Source organism: Dicentrarchus labrax, unplaced genomic scaffold (genome assembly GCF_905237075.1).
Source record: "Dicentrarchus labrax unplaced genomic scaffold, dlabrax2021, whole genome shotgun sequence".
In the NCBI taxonomy this organism is placed as follows: Eukaryota; Metazoa; Chordata; class Actinopteri; family Moronidae; genus Dicentrarchus; species Dicentrarchus labrax.
The window spans coordinates 15658354-15679055 of record NW_026136722.1 but is presented as its reverse complement, the minus strand read 5'-3'; the positions used below and the strand labels follow the sequence as shown (position 1 = coordinate 15679055).

At 41.3% G+C, this 20702-nt stretch overlaps 3 protein-coding genes across 8 annotated transcripts; 2 read left to right on the top strand and 1 right to left on the bottom strand.

Annotated features, from left to right (window-relative positions):
• The first annotated feature begins 1112 nt into the window (after positions 1–1112).
• Positions 1113–4716, top strand: asb16 (ankyrin repeat and SOCS box containing 16). 3 transcript variants are annotated; one of them, XM_051388347.1, is made up of 7 exons: positions 1113–1299; positions 1486–1827; positions 1900–2167; positions 2554–2962; positions 3085–3168; positions 4122–4232; positions 4343–4716. In XM_051388347.1, exons 2-7 carry the CDS (start codon positions 1491–1493, stop codon positions 4523–4525), a joined length of 1392 nt encoding a protein of 463 aa, XP_051244307.1. In that variant the 5' UTR covers positions 1113–1299; positions 1486–1490; the 3' UTR covers positions 4526–4716. The 3 variants fall into 3 exon arrangements, with proteins under 3 accessions (XP_051244307.1, XP_051244304.1, XP_051244305.1); XM_051388344.1 differs by having other exon boundaries at positions 4340–4716; XM_051388345.1 differs by lacking the exon at positions 1113–1299 and having other exon boundaries at positions 1306–1827; positions 4340–4716.
• A 1953-nt stretch (positions 4717–6669) lies between these two features.
• Positions 6670–10576, top strand: tmub2 (transmembrane and ubiquitin-like domain containing 2). The gene is made up of 3 exons (XM_051388357.1): positions 6670–6819; positions 8086–8708; positions 9342–10576. The coding sequence occupies exons 2-3, from the start codon at positions 8101–8103 to the stop codon at positions 9733–9735; spliced, it is 1002 nt and encodes a 333-aa protein (XP_051244317.1). The 5' UTR covers positions 6670–6819; positions 8086–8100; the 3' UTR covers positions 9736–10576.
• Positions 10577–10615: 39 nt separating this feature from the next.
• Positions 10616–18817, bottom strand: atxn7l3a (ataxin 7 like 3a). Of its 4 annotated transcripts, none has more exons than XM_051388351.1 (14): positions 18559–18817; positions 17662–17704; positions 17449–17548; positions 17203–17335; positions 16944–17115; positions 16733–16830; positions 16601–16623; positions 16460–16505; positions 15895–15932; positions 15730–15798; positions 15586–15647; positions 14860–14931; positions 13799–13935; positions 10616–13702 (listed from the first exon to the last, which is right to left on the bottom strand). In XM_051388351.1, exons 3-14 carry the CDS (start codon positions 17497–17499, stop codon positions 13500–13502), a joined length of 1104 nt encoding a protein of 367 aa, XP_051244311.1. In that variant the 5' UTR covers positions 17500–17548; positions 17662–17704; positions 18559–18817; the 3' UTR covers positions 10616–13499. The 4 variants fall into 4 exon arrangements, with proteins under 4 accessions (XP_051244311.1, XP_051244312.1, XP_051244313.1 ...); XM_051388352.1 differs by having other exon boundaries at positions 15586–15629; XM_051388353.1 differs by lacking the exon at positions 14860–14931.
• Between the last annotated feature and the right edge of the window lie 1885 nt (positions 18818–20702).

The window sequence follows — 20702 nt, the reverse complement described above, 5'->3', positions numbered from 1 at the left end:
CAAACCTAAAATGAACAAAATAACAACAATAAAATTCAACAAAATTGATGCCTTACATACCGCCACACCGGCAACCTACAATAAAAGTTATAGCACTGTATAATGATTAAAAAGTACAATATCGCACCCCATACATTACCAAACAACACAAATGCTAAGATGAATACAAAGCATAACATGTTAGTGCCCTGTGGTTTAGTGGTGACTCCTTTCTATCGATTAATTGATCCTATTTCTTCACTAACCTCAGGACAGTATTGTGATGTTTTTTTCCCCAAAAAAGAACAGTGGGTCCTCAGTTTGCAAGACATTGAGGTTAGTTCCAGGCACTCTTATTGCCCCGGCATACACAGTTTATGAGAGGTCAGTGCTGCTTTTGTACTGCACACCTAAACTCCCCTGAGAGGATAGATGTAGGAGCAAGAGCTACTATCTTCTCTGAATCGTTTGCTTTTGAATTAGCTTGGCCTGGTTTACATCTGATTTCTAGGTCAATCTTTGCAGAGTTTGAGGCCCGCTTTTGTTCAGCTGCTCAGGTGCAGAGCTAGAGAAATATTCATGGGGTTGGCAGGAGGGTGGCATGGAGATTTTTACATAATTGGGGCACATTAGTAAATGATTTAATAAAAATATATCTAAATGTGAGATTAGAAATCAAGAAATAGACATTTGTCCAAATACTAATCTTTTTAGAACTTAAACCTATCACGTATAGTCTAAAATGTGGTTGTTAAATTAATTTGACATTTTTAAACTGAAGGACAGAGGATCTTCAAATTATGTTCCAACAATGTTAGATAAATGAGCTAATATTGTTTTCCTACCTCAGATCAAACTGCCTCTCCCTTGCTAACTGTCAACTATCTAACTCCTACTTTTGATTCCTTGCTGCTTGTCCAAGTTTTATATATTAACTGTAAATACACTATATTAAATATTTTAATAGCCTACAACATATTTCAAAAGTTCTGTGGGCCTGTGGATTGGACTGTAGTCTATCTTGACATTTCTTGGCTCTTTGGGGACATAAATATCAGATCAATACTGCCATTTGGTGGCCATTTTGGGTAGTGCAAGTGTCAGCTTGCATTCTGATCTATTAATAACCAGTGCTGAAGTTGTGTTTGAACAACAATCTTGTGGCTGTGTCCACAAGTGAAGGGCATTTAATTTGGAGGTTTCCTTGTAGTATTTTACATAAAAGGGAAGAAATACTTAAATTAACTTCAATATTAAATATGAAAGTTTTTACTTGACCTCTGCTTGGATCCCTGTGGACCACTGCAGTTCCAACGAAGGGTGAGTAAAAGCTGTAGGCGGACATTTATCTGAACAGTACTGCCCAGTGCTTCAGAGGCAAGACGTTGTTGCTTTAGAGAGTTTATTGTACGGATGTCCAGCTCAGATTGGGCCAGAATATGACATAAAATTCTACTTCTTGGCTCAACTTGTCAAAAGGTAACTTTCTGGTGGGCTCACTTTAAGGTGCCATGTCAAAGGACACATTTCCGTTCTCTTCTACCTCACTGCGCTCTCTGAGACTGGAGCAGGAGTTGCAGGAGTGGGAGGATGCTCGCCGAGCGTTGGCTCAAAGGAGATCCATGACCAGGCCCCCGCTGCCCCGGGCCCCCAGGCCTCCTCCCAGACAGCAGCGACTCCAGGAGGTCAGGGCCCCTCCACCACCGGTCCGGTGCAGAGACACGGCCATCCACAACACCTTCATGTGGGGGGATATGAAAGGAGTGTATGCGGTGCTGAAGGACCCTGCGATGGTCAACGCCCTGATGGAGACGGTGCATGAGGAGATGGTGTGGACTCCAGAGATGGGTATGAGTTCAAGACCTCTTTCTGATAACCTCACATCAATCCTATTCAACAGCCTTACTGTTCCTCCGTCAGGCATGTGGACGCTGAGCTCCAAGGTGAAGCAAACTTCAGCGTTACGTCTGGCTGCCAGCAGAGGACACACAGGATGCGTGGAGGAGCTGCTGTTTCGTGGGGCTGAGGTGAACGATGACCCCGGAGGAAGCACGGCCCTCCATGATGCCTGTATAGGCGGCCATGCTGTGTGTGTCCAGCTGCTGCTCTCTCATGGAGCAGAGCCTGATCTGCTGGCAGCAGACGGCAGCGCTCCTCTTCACCTCTGCACATCTGCCCAGTCATTCCAGTGAGTGATAACTAACCATTCGTACTATGTATTACCATCAGTAAGCAGTTCTCCATTAGCCCCAGTTTCACCACTTGGATAACTGAAGTTGAGTTTCATCTTAATCTCCTCTTACAGTGCAAAAATGTTCATCTTTAAAGTAATTTCCTCCCAGTGTAGTAATAAAGGACTTATTATAAAAACCTAATTTTCTTATAATAAGGAAAATGGCTTCCCAAGAATATTGAGACTTTGAGAGAAAAGATATAATTTCCTTCAAGAACTTACCAAATTACCACCATAGCAGTAACCTGCTTGTACTCTATTTGAATGTTAGAGAGAAAATACTTTTACAATGCAGATATTGACTCTGTAGCATAGTGTAAATTTGTGCCTTTTTGTTCCAGATGTGCTGAGCTTCTGTTAGAGGGCGGTGCAGAGGTCAATGTTAGGATGAAGGAGTCCAGGCTCACACCTTTGCACGTGGCCGCTCGGCGAGGCCTGGTGGAGCACGTGGAGCTCTTCCTCAGCCACGGAGCAGACGTGCTGGCCACAAATCGAGAGGGGGAGACCCCTCTGAACGCTGCGTGCTGCGGTGCCGAGAGGCCCTCTGAGGCCGGCCGCTATTTACGTGTGATTGAAAAGCTGCTGGGCGGAGGAGCTGACCCCAGAACTGCCGGCAGGAAGCAGCACACCCCCCTGCACAATGCCTGTGCAAACTGCAGCCCCCGGATTGTAGACCTCCTCCTGCAGCATGGAGCCAAGGCAGATGTGGCCAACTGTGCAGGATACACACCAATGGACTGTCTGTTGCAGGTAGCTCATGAGCGGGTTGGTTAGTTAGAGTGAAACAGCAAACATTAGAATCATAAAGACTGATTGATCTGGTAGTAGATATTTTTTTGTGGAACTCAGGCACTTTCTGCTTGTTCTTTAAGGTGGTTGAAGATTACCCAGACCAGGAACCAGAAGCAATAGCACGGTCACTTCTGAACCATGGAGCTAAACCTGTTTGCCCAAAGGTTAGATAAAGCAACCACGCTTAGAGAATGTGATTCTGATACATGCAGAATGTGTTGTTTTCTTGTAAATGGTAAAATAATTTATAGGTTTTTTTTATAATAAGTTGAATTTCTTTATTGTGTCTTACCTCAGCCTGAACCCAACCAATTATCATAAGCTATGACTAAACATAGCCTAACCTGACCCCAACCGTGGAGACGGGAGGGAAACACCATTAGAGGGGAAATAGATTTCAACGCATCGCCTGCACTGAGGTTATTAGAGATAAAAGGTTTTGGTCGTGTACTTTTCGTCAGGCATTAAATTCACAATGTGAAATAAGAACATCTTTATATGGAAGCTACAGGCTGTAGCAACCAATCATAAGAGGAGCCAACTGAGGCCACATCGACACACACAATAGTTAATTACACCACATATGTAGAAATCTGAAGAAACGTATGAAGAAAGGTTCAAAATGTACAAAGAAAAAAAGAAACAAATGTTAAATATATTTTGTGATATATTTTTATTAACAGGAAATGTTCAAACAGGGAACACCTAGTCCAAGTCTCATATCCAAACTGGAAATATCTAAGTGACCTTAATAAAGGAAAAAAATGTAATGTTTGAATGAACCAGTAACTGAAATATTAAGAAAATTGTCTTAATGTTCCACAAAATACAAGTTAATATTACAAGGGGAAACCTTTAAGTAAACAGTCTAATGTTACGTGACATCCGGGCCGAAATTGTTTGAGGTATTATAATGTAAATAATCTAATAATACAATATGAGGCCAAGAAATGATTTGAATACCAAACATGAAAAGAAATATAAATAATCAACTCAGACATAGAAGCATTAAACCCTAAAATCTGTCCTCTTTTCTCTTCTAATGTAGTTTGAGATTAATATAGACGTTGGACTGTATGAATGGGACAGATGTGCCACTGTTCTTTCCTCTCTCCAGATGTTTAAGCAGTGTGTCCTCTCTGCTGCCACTCTGGAGGTGATGCTGAACACGTACACATCCGTCCCTCCCTGCGAGTGGATGGACTCTCTGTCCACTGAGATACATGAGGTGAGCTGTCTGCAGTGTTAAACCCCCTTTTCTTCTCTTCTTGTGTAGTGTCCAGTGCTCTATAGTGTTTCTCTGTTTGTCCCCCCCTTCCTCCCTCCCTGCCTCAGGAGCACCGGCCTTTCTTCGACTTGGTGCGTCAGCGGAGCGGTCAGCCTCGTTCTCTGCAGCATCTCTGTCGATGTGCTTTACGCCTGCACCTCGGAGCCCGGTGTTACTCAGCAGTCATTGAACTGGACATTCCCAGCTCTGTGAGGGATTACCTGCTGCTGTGTAATGATGGGACGCTCCAGTGACTTCATATTGTAGATTTATTTTTAACAATATGGAAACAAGACTTGTTTTAGATTATAACCTATTTATGTTTTTTTTTTTTTTTAACTAACACTTCACTTCAACTAAATTCTTTTATTTGGTAAAGTGAAATGATTAAGAAGGCTTCCAGATGTTTCTGTATAAATACAAATAAACACAACTTTACCTCCCATTGGATTATTATTTATTTACCTTAAATGTATTTATACTTTATTTATGTTGTTTGTCGGTACTACTGGTTTAAACCTTATGACATTACTGTAACAGTGCAAAAAAAGATAAGCTTACAGTAATTATGTGCGTTGCTTCTTTGGATTACAGGGTATATGAGATATATAGGAGCAATATGCTGCATTACGCAAAACAGTGGTAGTAATGTTAGTTACTTGTTACATACCTGGTTAATATTTTAAATACAAAACACGCAATCATTTTATAACATATTACCCATTATTACTAATTAAATAAATGTTGCTCACACAATAATAATAATCCAGTATTCTAATAATACAACACAGAACCTACCTGCATAACAAGTAATTGAATTTGGACTTTTTGTAGGCTACAGATACTTATATAATATAAGTGATTATAAGACTTTTACTTGTAATTGAATGTTTTTATGTTGTGATATTGCTACTACTGCCCCCTGGCATGCTCTATCTAGGTCTAGGGTACCCTTCTATTTTGACAGAAATAGCCAAACATTGAAAATAGATCTTTTTTTTTGTCCTCACCACGCGGCCCACTTTTGGGTCATGCCCCACAAGTTGGGAAAACATACTCCAGGTCTAAGATGCCCTTCCAGTGGAGAAAACGTAATAAAGTGCCCTCTAGGGGTCTGGTTCTCCATTGGTCTCACCTTGGGACCCACATTTACTGATGGTCACTGAAGTCACAGCCTACTTTTATAGAATCCATTTATTTTTCAGATAGGCTAGTAAACACACATATATGTCATCATGACCTTTTTAAAAACATAAAATATACAAATATATTCATCCCATATAAAATAAACCCACATAAATTGCTGATTTACAATTCAGAAGCATATGTGTACGCACACAGAGCAGACATATGGCTCGTAAATACACATATACATTATCTTTTTTTTTTTTACATAATATATTCACATATTTTCTTCCTGGATATCAGGACACATTAACAATAAATGGACATCATAACTGTGTGCTGCTGATTCTTATGAATATGGATCAAATTAACACCATAATTGCATAACTCTGTTACACAGAGGATAAGTAAGGCCTACAGAACGGTTAGGGTTCGGCTGTTTTCACTAAACAGACATATTTCTGTCAAAATAATCCGATATCAGATAGCTAAACTTTAAATTAAAAAAATGTTGTTCTCACACTACGAGACCCACTGTTTGGTCATCCCCCACCAGTTGAAAGCATGCTCTAGGGTGCAAAGGACTAGGGTGCCCGTCCAATGGATAAAAATGTGGTAAAGTGCCCTCCAGGGTAGTAGTTAACCAAACTGGGGGTCTGGACCACCACAATAGCTTCATGGGGGGACCGCAAGGCCTTCTTGATTTTAAAGCATGCTAGAAAACTCAAATAAATACACAGTAGGCCTACATTTCAGCATTTAGTTGGTTCACTTCTGCCAAGAAAAGTAAAGTTAATTACATAATGGAACAATAGCCAGGCGTCAGGGACAAAGAAAACACTGAAAATAAGCCTCGTAAGTTTGTTAAAAATAATAAAATAATACATAATAAAATCACTTGTTTTACTCAACCTTCACTATTTAGGTTCATTGTACAGTTTTAAATATAATATGAAATATATATAATATATGTCACTGTGTCAAGGGTCAAGCAGTTTAATGAATGATAAATAAGGGGGTCCTTTAGGGAAAAAGGTTAGGAAGCACCGCTGTAGGGTGCCAATTCTACACCAACAAAGCTGTTTCACCATGAACGCATCACGCCTTTGTGACTGCTGTAAACTGTGCGTGCAGACAGAAACACCAAAACACATTTCTCAATAGTCTTAAATGGATCCTGAACTCACCAGCACTACCACAAACATGGAGCAGGAAGAGGGGAGGGGAGGGGGGAGGGGAGGGAGAGAGAAACAGGGCGTGACCCACTTTCAAAACAAGCGCCCCCGCTGAACCCGTGGTGGCGTGATGACGTCACGCGGCGACGTCGCCTCTCTGTTGTTTATTATGTGGTTGTTAAGCAGCAGCTGCTAACTAGCACTGAGCCCCTCGTCTTCAAACATGCTCTGAGTCTCACAGCTGGCAGGTAAGATCGTCGGAGATGTTTTGTTTTTTGTTTTGGGTTTTGTTTGGTTTTTTTTGTAGTGGGAGGCTCGTGAAGGCGTTTTCAGAGGAAGGAGGAAGAGGAAGGAAGAGGTCGTGTGAGTTTAAAAAAGTGTTGGAGGCAGAAAACAAACCGAGTCGTACACATCCGAAGGTCGGGGTTTTTTTTTTTTCTAGCTAGCAAGGCAGGAGGGGCTTAGCCTCGCAAGCTAACTTAACTCGCCGACAGCAGCGACACAACAGCGGTATAAAGTTAGCAGCAGCAGCGGGAGGTGAAGCTACGCCACAGCTAATGTGTCGTTTACAGACACACCAAAAAAAAAAAAAAAAAAAAAAAAAAGTTGAGTCTATAAAGGCTGTGAACAGCTGGGTTATTGGGACATAGCTTCACAGCTACAAGACACAGCTGTTGATCAGCACGGTCTTTATGTTCAGTTAACATTCACCCTACACCAACGCTGGATGGCTTTTTCCACATGGTGATAGCTCGGAAAAACACTTGCTCTCTTTTTCTATGTAGCTATCGAGCCTTGTTAAACACTGTCCTCCTTATAGTGTGTTTGTAAGTGAGGGGTTGTGTCCTGGGTAAAGTAGCTTTGTCCTGATGTGCAGGGGGGTCAGTCTGATTGATCTGAACTTAATCACTGTTGTCAGTCTGTGACCAATTTATTGCATTTCCTTCCATAAAACCAAAACAGTAATCCTAGTGGTGTACTGTCATCCTGTAGGCCATGAGTGGGTTGTGTGGGTCAGATCTTCTTATGACTGGAAAAGATTTATTTATTCCTCTACAATTTCCAAAAACAATCCATATTTTCTTTTCTTTATGAAAGTGAAGCCTAAATCACAGATTCATTTTCCATCTCACTGATTTAAATCATCACATATTTGCATCCTGATTTATCCCTCTCGCAGTATATCTTCACATTCCTAGTTATGTGTATATGTAATATGTGATTAATCAACGAACTGATTTACAGAAAATCGATTGATTCCCATTTTTGCAACAGCCCTGCTTACAATGGCCATACAACTAGAGATAATAGACACAGCGGTATACAGTAATGCAATCTCTGATCATGGTATACAACATTATATCTCCCAACCCTACCATGTTGTTAGCTGATATATCTTTCTTAAAGTTGCTGCATTGTGGTTCGGATTGTGAACCCCCTTTGAGGCAAATTCATGATTTTGGGCTATGTCAACAAACTTTACTGGACTAATTTTTGTGCCATGTTGTCTTCAGGTTTGGAGGACAGAGATGGCAGTGTGTGCACTGACCATGTTGGATGGGATGGAGGAGGAGGTAACGGCAGCAGGTGGTGTGTTCCTCCTGGCCCTGGCCCTCATCGTGGCTTGGCTCTCGACCCATGTGGCCGACCGGGGAGACCATATACTGGGCACCATCCTCACTGTGGGCGCTCACGCCTCTCTGATCGGACTGGGAGGTCATGACAGCTACAGCGGAGGGTCTCCCAGCGCCGACGCTCCCGAACAGCAGACCCCTCCGCCGTCGCAGGAGAACAAGCCGGATGACGGCGAGACTGAGAGAGGAGAGGGTGAGGGGACGGGGGAGGGAGCCGAAGGGGTCAGGACAGATCTGCTGCTGGACATACAGAGTAAGCAACCGCAGGTTGGAATACATACTTCAGATGAGGAGGAGGATGACGTTGAGGAGGAGGAGGAGGATGAGGATGACGAAGAGCTGGAGGAGGAAGATAAAAAGATTATAAAGCAGATCCCGGTGTTGTCCAGCGCCATCTCTCCCACCACTACGACCACTAGCATCTCTGTCCGCCTCAAGTTTTTAAACGACACAGAGGAGGTAGCTGTTGTAGAACCACAGGATACAGTAGGAGGACTGAAGAGGTCGGTAGAACACACACCCAAACAGACTCCCAGCATAGATACTCAAATGAATCCATTTACATTTTGGGAAATATGTTTATTTTGCTGTCTTCCAGAGGTTTGGTGGTGAAGATCGATACCACTCTCATGTCTGTACGGTAAATATGAAGCTAGAGCCAGTAGTCAGTTAGCTTGGCTTGACATAAAGACTGGGAACGGGGGGGCAGCTTGTAGGGGTCTATTAATTAACAACTGATGGCTTGTTAAAGTTAAAAAACAAAAACCCCCAAATGTTTTATTAAACACATTGTTTTATGAGAGGTTTCGTGTGGGACTGTTTCTTGGCCTGGAGGCTTGTTGTCGCTGTGAGGTTGCCAAAACAGCAGCGGGGGACCCCTCTTGTAAAACCACATGCTGTTTCTGCACTTTGGTTTTTGTCAAATCTAACAAACAAGATGTCACATGTTAAATTAGTGAGCTTTAAAGGTACAACCCCCCCCGCGCTTCCAGTCTTTGTGCTTAGCTAACTGGCTGTAGCTTCATATTTATCGTACGGAGTGGCGGTAACTGTATTACCCAAAGTGCTCTACTATTCCCTCAATAAATCTTTCAATGCCTCTTCTTCTTTCTCTTCTCTGCTCTCCTCTTCCCCAGTAAATACTTCTCAGGTCGGGAGCATCAAATAAAGCTGATCTACCAAGGCCAGTTGCTGCAGGATCCCAAGAGGACTCTGTTATCTCTAAACATCACACACAACAGCGTGATCCACTGCCACATCTCCCAGGCCCTGCACGAGGCTCCCCCAGAGGAAGGGGTTCAGCCTGGGCCCGGTGCAGGAGTCGGGTCTGGGGTCTCTGGAGGATTCAGGGCTGCCGGTGTGGCCATCAGCACCAGCAGCCTGGTGGTGCCTGTGTTTGTGGTGATACTGGCCGTGGTGTGGTACTTCCGCATCAACTACAGGCAGTTTTTCACCGCCCCTGCGACCATCTCCCTCGTGGGAGTCACTGTGTTCTTCAGCTTTCTGATATTCGGGATGCACAGCCGCTGAGAACGCAGAGCAGGGGAGCACATGCTCACAGCTGAATGTTTCGAGGTAGAATAAAAATAACTACAGCAGTGGGTGGCGTCTGGAGACAAAGACTTATCAAAACGGGGCTCAGTGCAGATGCCACAGCTGATTGGATTTCTGGAGAGTGTGTGTGAGAGTGTGTGTGGGTGGCTAGGTGAGCCTGTTTGTGCATGTACAAACATAAAAAAAATAAAAAAAACCAGATGAGTGAGTGTACAGTACGTAAGGTAAATAGCGAAGGAAGTTCAGCTAAAATTGAACCACAATCTAGCTTCTCTTCAAACATGACTCAGTGGTTCACACCATGTTTAAACTGTCTCTCGTCTGCTTTTATTATTTGCTAAAGATTGGTGATGCTTTCCTTTGTGTCATTGTTTATGAGGCCATTGTTTCCGTGTTTAAAACAAATGTAATCTTAACCGATAGATGCAAGAATCTAAACTCTTTTGGGACCACTCACTATTGTGCTGTGTGTGCCGGTTTAACTCTTTACCCTTATGTTATTTGAATGATTCAAGTTCTGTATAAGCAAATATGAACTGTACAGCTGCCTCCACGCCAGGCTGAGAATTTCAGATTTTTTTTTGTTGCTTAACTGTTGCTATGTAGAAACAGGCTAATTTAAATAATCACTAGTCATGAAAATAGACACTTTTTGAGAAGATATTGTAAATATATTGTGTATTTTCTGTAAATAAAATGATAGAATGATGAACCTGCATCTGGCACTTAAAAGATTTGGAGGGGGACACAACCCTCCTGATTATGCTGGACTGCTCTGGCTTCAGTGATGTCTCAAATTAAAGCATTTCAAACCAAACCTGTTTCAGCGTGTTTGTAGTCTAAAGATGTGAGCCGCTGGGTGGGGTGTGTGTTTATTTATATACAAACACCAGTATGCATGGCAGTGAAGAAAAATATATCACATTATGTTCGTATACAGTCATTCACACATGCACAGATTTGTGCTTGCGCATGAAAAAATATTGGAAACTCACAACGTCGCATTCTTTGTTATTGCACTCGTACTGCACACAGATACACAAAGAGCCACGAGAGAACATCAGCTGTTAGCTTCATCCACGAAAGGTGGCTTAAGACTCTAATCATATCTACCAAGTATCTCAATAACAGTTCATTTATCTTTAGTGCACATCACAAGACTTTACTGGAAAAGACTTAAAAGGGCACACTCAAAGTTACTACAGACCTCAACAGAAACAGATATGAAAGTGTTAATCGTACTGGGAATTAAATCAGGCTTTGACAGATTGTCACATTCATGACATTTGAGACGTACAACCGAATGAATGCCCTTCACTTTAGGGACCGTATGAAAGTGATTGAGATGGGGAGAGGGGTTTGAGTCTTACAAGACTTCCTTCCACCCTTCCTCCAATACCTGGAAATAAAATATTGGAAATATTCAAGCCATTCCTTATTTCTGAAAAAAAAATTTAAATCATTTGATGCCTTAATACAGAGACATTCCTTTATGACTCATGCCACACATATTTACTACAATAAATCTCACAAGGAAAGAATGGAATAAAATATAATCTGGGAGGAGAAAAAGACCCTTCCCTGCCTTCTTAAAAAAAATGTCGACGTGTTCTCCGACTACGTCAGAAGGAAAATAAATTTGTTGTTACGAATGGCCGGCTGTCATAAAGATGGGCGAGATGCAACATCACTTAAATATCAACATCATGTAGAACATTTTCAGCCTGTGTCTCCTGAAGGGCAAGTGCCAGTGTTGCATTTAATTGTTGTCACAGAAATAGCCGAAAAGAAAAAGAGATCGAACCCTGACTCTTTTCATACAGTCCCCAAGTTTTAAAGTAATTCTGATACATACAAACAAAATACATCATTGTTGTACTCAAGTATGCACGTTTGACTATACAATAATATCTGCAACAGTAAAGAGTTAGGTATGTAAAGCCAATTTATAAGAAAAACAAATCTTCTCTAAGATATCGACTGTGAAAAGTTGCCAGTACAAGATTAGTGAAATAGTGCATCTGACCTCTAAAGCATGTAATATATCTTACAACCTTTACATTAGACATTGTTGCTTATAGGCTTAGAAGATGCTGACTTATCACTCACGATCGTAAATGACCAGCAAGGAACTGCAGCACTGATCTACTTAATGTACGATATGATCTAGAAGCAGAAACTGAGTGAAAATACAAGAAGACGAGAAGTTTGATACTGAGGAAAGAAAGTTACGTTAGATTCATGATTACTTTTCCATCTCACACATATCATATATACATGTACTGTACATGTGCCCCGAAAGCCTACTGGCTCATCAAATATCAAAATCTGCATTTATACACACACATATAATAATATACATACAGCATCACTTTATAGGTAGTGACAAATAAAAACTTAAATATATTGTTAATGTAAACAAAAAAAGTTAAATATTTAAAATGGCACACATACTTTCACAAAAATGTCACATTCTAGGATGCATAGTTTTATGAAAATATAAATGGTCACACACACACACACACCCTCTAACCACACATACACACACACACTACACGAAAAAGTGACGTTCACACTGAATGCGAGTCAGCATACAGAGGCACTCACACAACTGTGCAATACGATGCTAGAATTAAAAAGCCACTGATGAGTACTCCGGTGTACGTGAGTCAAGTGTCCACATGTCAAATTCAAAACAGAGTTAAATGAACACAGAGTCTAAAGGAGGGACCGGTCACAGGACAGTGTCAGCGACAGAGTACCTGGAGGTTTCAGAAAGCCTAATTCAAGACTTCTCCTGCCTAAACTTTGAATTAAGTAGTTGTGTTGTAGTTGATGTTAAGGGACAAACTCACCTCGGTTTGCATTTAACTTCCAGAAAAGGGTGGAGAAAAAAAACTCCTAACCTGCCTTTTTGACAGCAGATATTTTGAGTTGTAATTGCAGGATGAGAATGGCTGTGTAAACCCTGTCAGTGAACAAACATGCAGTGGCAGGGCCCTGAAATCAGGGAAGCTAAATGGAGTGCAGCCCTGGCTTCTGTGAAAAGGATATGGTGTGAATTCTCCACTTAAGTTGAACAGCAGAGACCGACTGCAGTAATGGTGTCAAACTGCTGCTCAAACTTCATGGTCAAAAGTAAGTGGACACCCTGGTCCTTTGTGTATTTATAGTCTGGTAGCACAATGGTAACACAATGATATTTAAGCTAATAATGTGCTTCTAACTTTGTGTCAGCAGTAAGGGGAAAGGCACTTTCCTGTTTCAACATGACAATTCCCCATTCCACAAAGCCAGATCCAAGAAGAGATGGTTTGGTTTTGGAAGAACGAGACTGGCCTACCCAGAGCCCTGATGTCCCATTCAACACCTTTGGGATGAACTGGAACGCCGACTGGGAGTCAGGCCTTATGACCCAACATCAGTGGCCGACCATATGAATGATTTTGTGGCTGAATGGGAGCAAACCCCTCCATAACTACTAGAATAAGCAGAAGGTAAGCTCAGTTTTAGCACAGCATTTTTCCAGTAAGTGCGAACACTGAACTCTGTGACCGACCACAGTTTTTAGATTGCTGTGTTCATAATACAGAGAGAGAAATGTTCATTAAATTGCCTGATTTGTCAAGGCCGAAATCCAAACTACTAAGTCAAGTTTCATCCCATCCTATTTAGGCCTGTAAATGTAGGTATGAAAGGAGGGATTTCATAGATGAGGCAAGAGCTGGTCTGACAGACTGCTAGTTTAAGTCATCATAGATACTGGAAATAGAAGGTGCGGAGAGTTTGGGCCTCTTTTTTTTGGTCGATAAGCTGATATTACTCTGAGAGCTGCTGCTGCTGCTGCCGCCGCCTCCGGTCAAGCTTCCTCCTCCTCCACTGTTCAAACCAAGAGACGGCCTCTTCTTTTTCTTGGGCCTCCTAGAATCTGAGTGGTTGGTGCCTGCGACAGGGGGCAGAAAATGTATCTATCAACTGTCTTTACGTTTTATGAACAAATGAATGTGAATAACCAGTGTAATGCATTTTACTTCCTTACTGGCTTTAGATGAGGCAGAGTCAGCGGGTGAAATATCAGGTGAGTCCTCCCACTGCAGGCGGCTCATCAGGGTCTGTCCATCAGGAATGTCAAAGCTGTCGCTCTCCACCACGGTGTCTGCATCAGGCAGCGACGGCCTATTACACGAAACCCAGACACAGAGAACAAAACTCAGACTGACCACACAGATATAAAAATGTCTATATAATGTTATTTGTATACTAACTTTAATCTCTGGCCTAAGTTGCTACAACTGGTCTCTACTGTGAAACACACACGATGAGAACATCTGTGTGTTTAAAAGCAGTGCTGCGTGTGGTTTGATTAAAATGAAAATGTAAAAAGAAAATGTCTCAGTGCTTGCACTACCACTTATGTGAATTCAGTTTCTCTGGTAGCACCCAAAAGGATTTCAGGAGATTTAATTTAGGCAAAGAGCAAGACTGTGTTTTAGGATTTGGACTTGATCCCTTATGTGAGGAATACAAAGAGGAACTAGATACTCATTTACATATTATGTTCTGTTCTTGTCTGACACTACGTTTGCAAATCCAACTTTGACATAAATATGTAAAAAGAAATCAATAGAACCGTCTCCATTCATTGCCCTTTTTTCAGTTGTTCCCAGTGGATGTTCGCTTGAGTGGGTTTCGGGCCAATATAATAGCCTTGTGGTCTCTCCTTGAGCCAATGCCACTACTACGTGGACATCGGGTTAAGGAGGTCACGCACAGTATATGGCATGCACTTTAAACCAAAATTTTATAACCTTCTTTCATGAAAGAAAGTCACAGAGAACTCAGATCCCCATCAGCTGCAGTGTACCCGTCTGTTAACACTTCTGTTAGAAGACAGTCACAACTCTATTATTCCCAACACTGCCCAGCAGCATCGTTCTGCTCCTATTTCTGGAAAAGTAAACCCGATCAGAAAGCAGTGAAGTGTATCAGCAAACACCTGCACCGTGAGGATCACAACACTCATTCAAACATGACTTTTGTTAAGTAGACTTTGTGGGTGGGTGGGTGGGGGGGGTAAGGAAGGGGACAGGGCACACTCACGCGGACGGCCCCAGGAGGAACACCCTGACGGCCCTCCTCTGCTCGTCCGTGTGCTGGGGACATCTCTGAGACCTGGTGGGACACAAGGTGGCATTATACATCCCTGACTGATGGTCACAGTCACAGGGAGGGAAGGAGTTGGGGACGGACGGCTGCGGACACAATCAATGACCAATCAGATGGGGCAGAGCAGCAATGAGGTGTTAAAGGTTAGGAAGTGTTAGAGGTTGGTCAATGACAGGGTCCTGTACGGTCTAATTCAGAATATTTCTGTGTGCAATTATTGTTGTATCAGATAGAATTTGGAGTTTCCTTTTGGGGAGAAAAACAAGTCAATTCCTGGTCCAGAACTTCTTTTTTTAAACGATGAAATGCAATGAGTTGCCACCTGTGTACCCTGAGTTAGTCCCAACATACATGATCAATTTCATAAATACATGGATCAAACTGATATGTCATCCATGTATTTATCATGTTTCCAGATTCATTTTCAGACAGTGAAAGCGATTTAGTTTGCATGACAAAGTATCACAGAAGGGCCGAATAACACTGACCTCAGAATCTGGATTAAACATGGCGACACCATCACAAAGCCCAGTGTTACATTACCTCAAAGTATCCTGCATTATCCCAGTTTTAACACCATGAACGCAGTTAATTGCTCCCAGAGTGGATAACGTTTCATCACTAGTTTATCTCTGTGCCAGTGGATTATACAGTAATTACCTGGTACACATCTTCTTGGTGTGCTCAGAGATCACCCCGCATTGCTGTAGAAATAAAAAATACTTTGTTCAATTAACACAGGGAAGCAGTACAAAGGGACTGTTTGTTCTGGGAAATAGATTTGTATCCATGCAAGCTGCTCACCGTTGTTAAAAGGGATCGGACTTCATCAGGGCCTAAAGTTTCATAACTGATGCCAGTATTATAGTTGTACTGAAATGAAAAACAGACCAAGACACATTATCAGTACTTTGTACTAGAAGAACTTTGTAGACTTGCAGACGACACAAACAAAGAGGGGTATGTCACCTTGTAAGGCTCTGAACTGACGCTGCTCCCAAGCTCACCTGGACGAAAAAAACATAACTGTTGATCCTCTTTATTTATACCACATGCAACATAGAAACCACATTTAAAAATTGGACTGTAAAATATCTTTATTAAAAGAAAAATAGTCCCTGGGCAGAAGAAGTCACTCCTGCAAGAGCTTACGCCATCCGTAAGACCACAACTTGTTGTTTTTACACTTTTTTTTCGCAGGTTAATGTCGAACTATTCCTTTTACTCAACAAAACAACATTTTTTTTGCAACACTCTCCCAACCTTTTTTCTGCATTGTGCTAACATTTGGGCCCTGGATCAGTAAATCTAAGAAAGGTGAACCCTTGGCGTGTGTAATCTCTCTACACAACACTGTGGTTGACATTAGACAGCAGGTGTCCATATATACTTCCTGTGACTGTGAGCACAGAACGTCCTGATCTGCAGCACGAGACTGCTGAACAGACCAGAGCACAAAACATCCAGCAGCATGTGCAGCCCAGAAATCAGTTCAAACATTTACCCCGCATTCAGAAACAGCTGATAGACTCACCATTTTTATGTTTTATAGATTTGGATCTTCTTGGGGAATTTTGATTCTGCACAAATAAAATCACTCTTAGATTAGATTGACTTCATTAAACATATTAAAACATGTAAAATGTACTAAAAGGGAAAACATATGCAAAAATACCTTATCTGACTTTCTCTTCCTGGCTGCAACATGGAAATAAGAAGTTTGTTTATTATGTGGAAGAAGGGAGGTTTCCTTAATTATGCTCTTGGCACAGTGGAAATTAAAGTTAAACCAGTTTTACATGCTTACCTTTTTTCTCCGCCCCATACGACCAGTCGTTATCATTCAGGTCATCATTGTCTTCCTGATCACTCTCTGATTTGCTCATGTTATTATTGCTGGCTAGCCTGTTAAAAGGGTAGAACAAAAAACAATCAAACAATCAGATCAGATGCTCATGGTACCTAAAGTGGAAGCCACAGATTAACACAACAGTCCTGAAAGACTTTAACTGACCGACCTGCGGTTGGCAATGCGACTGCTGTTGCGGCCCATTCCCAGACATTTCTCCAAGTGCGGGGCGAAGCGAGAGGCCGCTATCAATCTTTTGCAGTTCGGGCACTCACACTCTTTGTTTTTCCACTGATTGTACACTTGGCCAAATATGTCCACTCCTGGCTGATCCACAATTTCTGAAAGAGTAACAAAGAAAACAGTGTAAAGAAACACACCAAAGAAAACCAAGAAAAACATAAATAACTGAAAGTCACGGCACCAACCGAACTCCTTCATGCTCTCTTGGTCCGTTTCATCCAAGAAGAAATAGCCCTGTTTCACAGCACGATGCACCTCAAAACACAGGCCCAAACAGGCATCTTCCACCAGCTCCGAGTAGATGTCATGGACCAAGGCCTACAACACAAAAGATGAACCAAATACAAACATGAGAACAGATGAAAGACATAACATCTGTCTGTGTGTGACGGTTAAAGGAAGAATTAAATATTTTACACACATACACTCACCTCCAGCTTGGTGTTGTCTGGGCCTGACAGGGGCATATCCTCCATTTTCATTTGAAAATCTGTATGGGAAATCTTGATAGCAGGGTAATGAGATGCTGACCTGCAGGTTTTGAACATAAAAACAAACCAACTCATGATCATGAGAACATCAGCATGATGAACATGACAAATCCAATCTGTCATCAAAGATCCAGTTTATTGCAAAATACTTACTTTTAAAACAGTTATCAACACTTGTTGCAGATATGTCTTCATTCTGTTGAAAAGAAGAAAATATATAAATGAATAAGAGTCAGATGTTGGGTTTTAATGTTTTGTTTTTCTTAAATTAATTGCAGGAAACATCCATCCAACTCCACATACCTCACCACCATACACTCATATCGTCATTAATATTTTATTAGACAGCAGATGCATCACATGTTGTTGTTGCAGTAGTAAGCAGAAGCTGTGATCTGGCCCATAATATCCGGCCCAAACCCGAACTGTGTGAGCCCGAACCACTGAAGCAGTTTAGGGGCCCGACCCCGATTTTCCACTTAAAATAAATGAATATATATATTTTTTTAGATGTATTTAATAACAAATTTACTCATTTAATTACAGTTATTATTAAGAAATAATTATTATTTTGTTTAATTTTTTTAATAGCCCGACCCGAGCCCGACCTAGGGAAGCCTTTTTTGGGGCCTGAACCCGGCGGGTCGTGTCGGGTCCAATCGGGTTCGGGTAGCGAATCGACGACGATCACCATTCAATGATGTCAATGCGTCAGGTGTGGGTAACAGAGGTAGCTACAGTCTTTTATTGACACTGCAAACACTGTAAACACTGTAAACAGGGCTTCATTTCTAAATATAAAAACACCCGTTAACACAACGTCCCCAACGGCCAACGGCAGCTCACGTTAGTAGGAGAAGAAGACCAGAGCGGCAATAAATGACACTTAACGTCAACTAACATTACTTTCCACCATGTGTTAGCGACTCTACTTGGTAGTTTGTTTGAGATGAAGGGGAGGGGAAGATGTGACACAACGTACAAACGTTACATTTGTTTTTATTAAATCCAATTTTAAAAAGAAAAACCCCACAAACTGTTTCCTCTTACCCTGTCATACCGACAAACTCAGCCTGAACCAGGCAGTTTCTGTGAGGGAGGCGACATGACCGTCAGTCCGCATTGAAATCCGTTAACAAGAAGCCCGGTGTTCAGCCACATCCATCCTCTTATCTCCTGTAAATAGAAAACACAGACAAAAATCCTCGTTTTAAAATGGTTTGTTGTCGCAGGTGTCGATTAAATTAACGTTGCAAAACCCGCTTGACACCGCGGAGGCCAACAGCGTAGAACCAAACAGAAACAGAAAACGGACTTCCGGTTTTAACCTTCAAAATAAAAGCCCTGCCTGGAGTGGAGGAAGAAGTACTGAGATGTTTAATAAGTAAAAAGTAGAAATAGGAAAAAAACCGTGTTATGTGTTATAAGTAAAGGTCTTACTTTCAAGATAAAATTACAAAAGTCAGCAAAATGTATTTCGATTAAAGTAGCAAAAGTACTTATTGGGTTATAGGCATAATGTGAGTGTTTGAATATTTTGAAGTATTAATACACAGCAGGTGGGTGTGGTGCTAATCTTTATTTCTTTATATACAGCTGGCTAGTTTAGTCGTTAACTATCATATTATATAAATCTGTGATTCCCAGCTTTTTTCCCTTTTTACCCTTTTTCTATCATTTATTAAACAATCTACGTTTACATTTCTTCACACAAGTGAAGCAAATGCTGAGATATAGACCTACAGTGTTTATATATATATACATATATACATTGCTTTGTAGCTTTGCAGACAACATGGGCAAAATACAGAGTTTTATTACACCCCTTAATATCAGGGGCCTCGTGACACCCCATGAAGCTTTGGCGTATGTTTAGTTTGTGAAAATATTTATCTGAAAGTAAGTAGTAACTCCAGCTTTAAGATAAATGAAGAAGTACAATATTTTCTTCTGAAATGTAGTGGAATACAAGCATTAAGCAACATAAAATGGAAACTCTCAAGTTTAATTGTACTTAAGTATAGTACTTGAGTAAATTTAATTAGTCGCTTTACACAACTGATCATTACCAGAAGTGGAATATAACTAAGTTAATTTACTGAGCTACACTAGTTATTTTGCAGATGGATTTTACACACACACACACACAACACATGATCAGTGTATAAAAGATTATATATTGTAATAGAGTAAACTGCTGTGTACAAGGTAGTTAAAATGAGCTCCACCTGGACCAGCTACAACATTAAATCATCAGTAATCACATTAAAGCGTTAGTAATAATAATATAACGTTATTATATATTATCTTATTATTCTGTTATTACTCACAGGATTAAAAAGGCCTGTTCTGTCCCCCACATGTAAGTGAGGAACATTTCTCAATATGATGCAGTCCAATGCAACTGCACACTACTTTTACATAAATATATGTAATATATATATGTATATATATATATATATATATATATATATATATATATATATATATATATATATAGTTGATAAGAGGCCACACTTGTTGCACTGGGTTTGCTTAAAGATGTTAATATGATTTCATCCTTACTGTTACCCAAACCATTTGTTACAAAAGCATCCTACACACACACACACACACACACACACACACACACACACACACACAGCTCCAGCTATATTTAGCCAATTACTGTCGGAGACCAGCCAATAAAAGCCGTGGTTGCTAGGAGACTTGTGCGACGTAGCTGTGGGGGGGGGTGTTATTATTTTATTTTGAAGGTACACTGTGCGTGCTTCCCGTATTTCTGACAGGCTTGACGCAGGCGGACTTTTCCCATCCACCTAAGACATCAATAAATGAACGTGAGATTGCTCCTTGTTATCTGGGATCACTTGGTTGTGCCTGGACGGTCGAATGAGGTCATCGGTACCAATAATGCGCACTATATGGCCAAAAGTATGTGGACAGCGCACATCACATGCATGTGTGATTGTAAACACCTCGTTTTAACAACAATGGGGGGTTTAATCTGTTACTACAACCGCCTCCACCTTCCTGTGAAGGCTTCCCACCCGGACTTTGGTACCCGGCTGCTCCCGCCACAGGAGCATTAGTGAGGTCACATTGATGTTAGGTGAGTGGCATGGCTCCAGCAGTGTTGCAGTTAATCCTAAATGTTGTGGGATGGGGTTGAGATCAAGTTCTTCTGCACCAAA

What these genes read in the sequence shown, in the direction of transcription:
- asb16 (XM_051388344.1), top strand. Translation starts at nt 1,491, where the DNA reads ATGTCAAAGGACACATTTCCGTTCTCTTCTACCTCACTGCGCTCTCTG. An exon ending in GGTGTGGACTCCAGAGATGG is followed by an intron (nt 1,828 to 1,899) that starts GTATGAGTTCAA and finishes TTCCTCCGTCAG; the next exon opens with GCATGTGGACGCTGAGCTCC. An exon ending in TGTCCACTGAGATACATGAG is followed by an intron (nt 4,233 to 4,339) that starts GTGAGCTGTCTG and finishes TCCCTGCCTCAG; the next exon opens with GAGCACCGGCCTTTCTTCGA.
- tmub2 (XM_051388357.1), top strand. Translation starts at nt 8,101, where the DNA reads ATGGCAGTGTGTGCACTGACCATGTTGGATGGGATGGAGGAGGAGGTA. An exon ending in ACAGTAGGAGGACTGAAGAG is followed by an intron (nt 8,709 to 9,341) that starts GTCGGTAGAACA and finishes CCTCTTCCCCAG; the next exon opens with TAAATACTTCTCAGGTCGGG.
- atxn7l3a (XM_051388351.1), bottom strand. Translation starts at nt 17,499, where the DNA reads ATGAAAATGGAGGATATGCCCCTGTCAGGCCCAGACAACACCAAGCTG. An exon ending in AGAGAGCATGAAGGAGTTCG is followed by an intron (nt 17,116 to 17,202) that starts GTTGGTGCCGTG and finishes TTACTCTTTCAG; the next exon opens with AAATTGTGGATCAGCCAGGA. An exon ending in AGTCGCATTGCCAACCGCAG is followed by an intron (nt 16,831 to 16,943) that starts GTCGGTCAGTTA and finishes CCCTTTTAACAG; the next exon opens with GCTAGCCAGCAATAATAACA.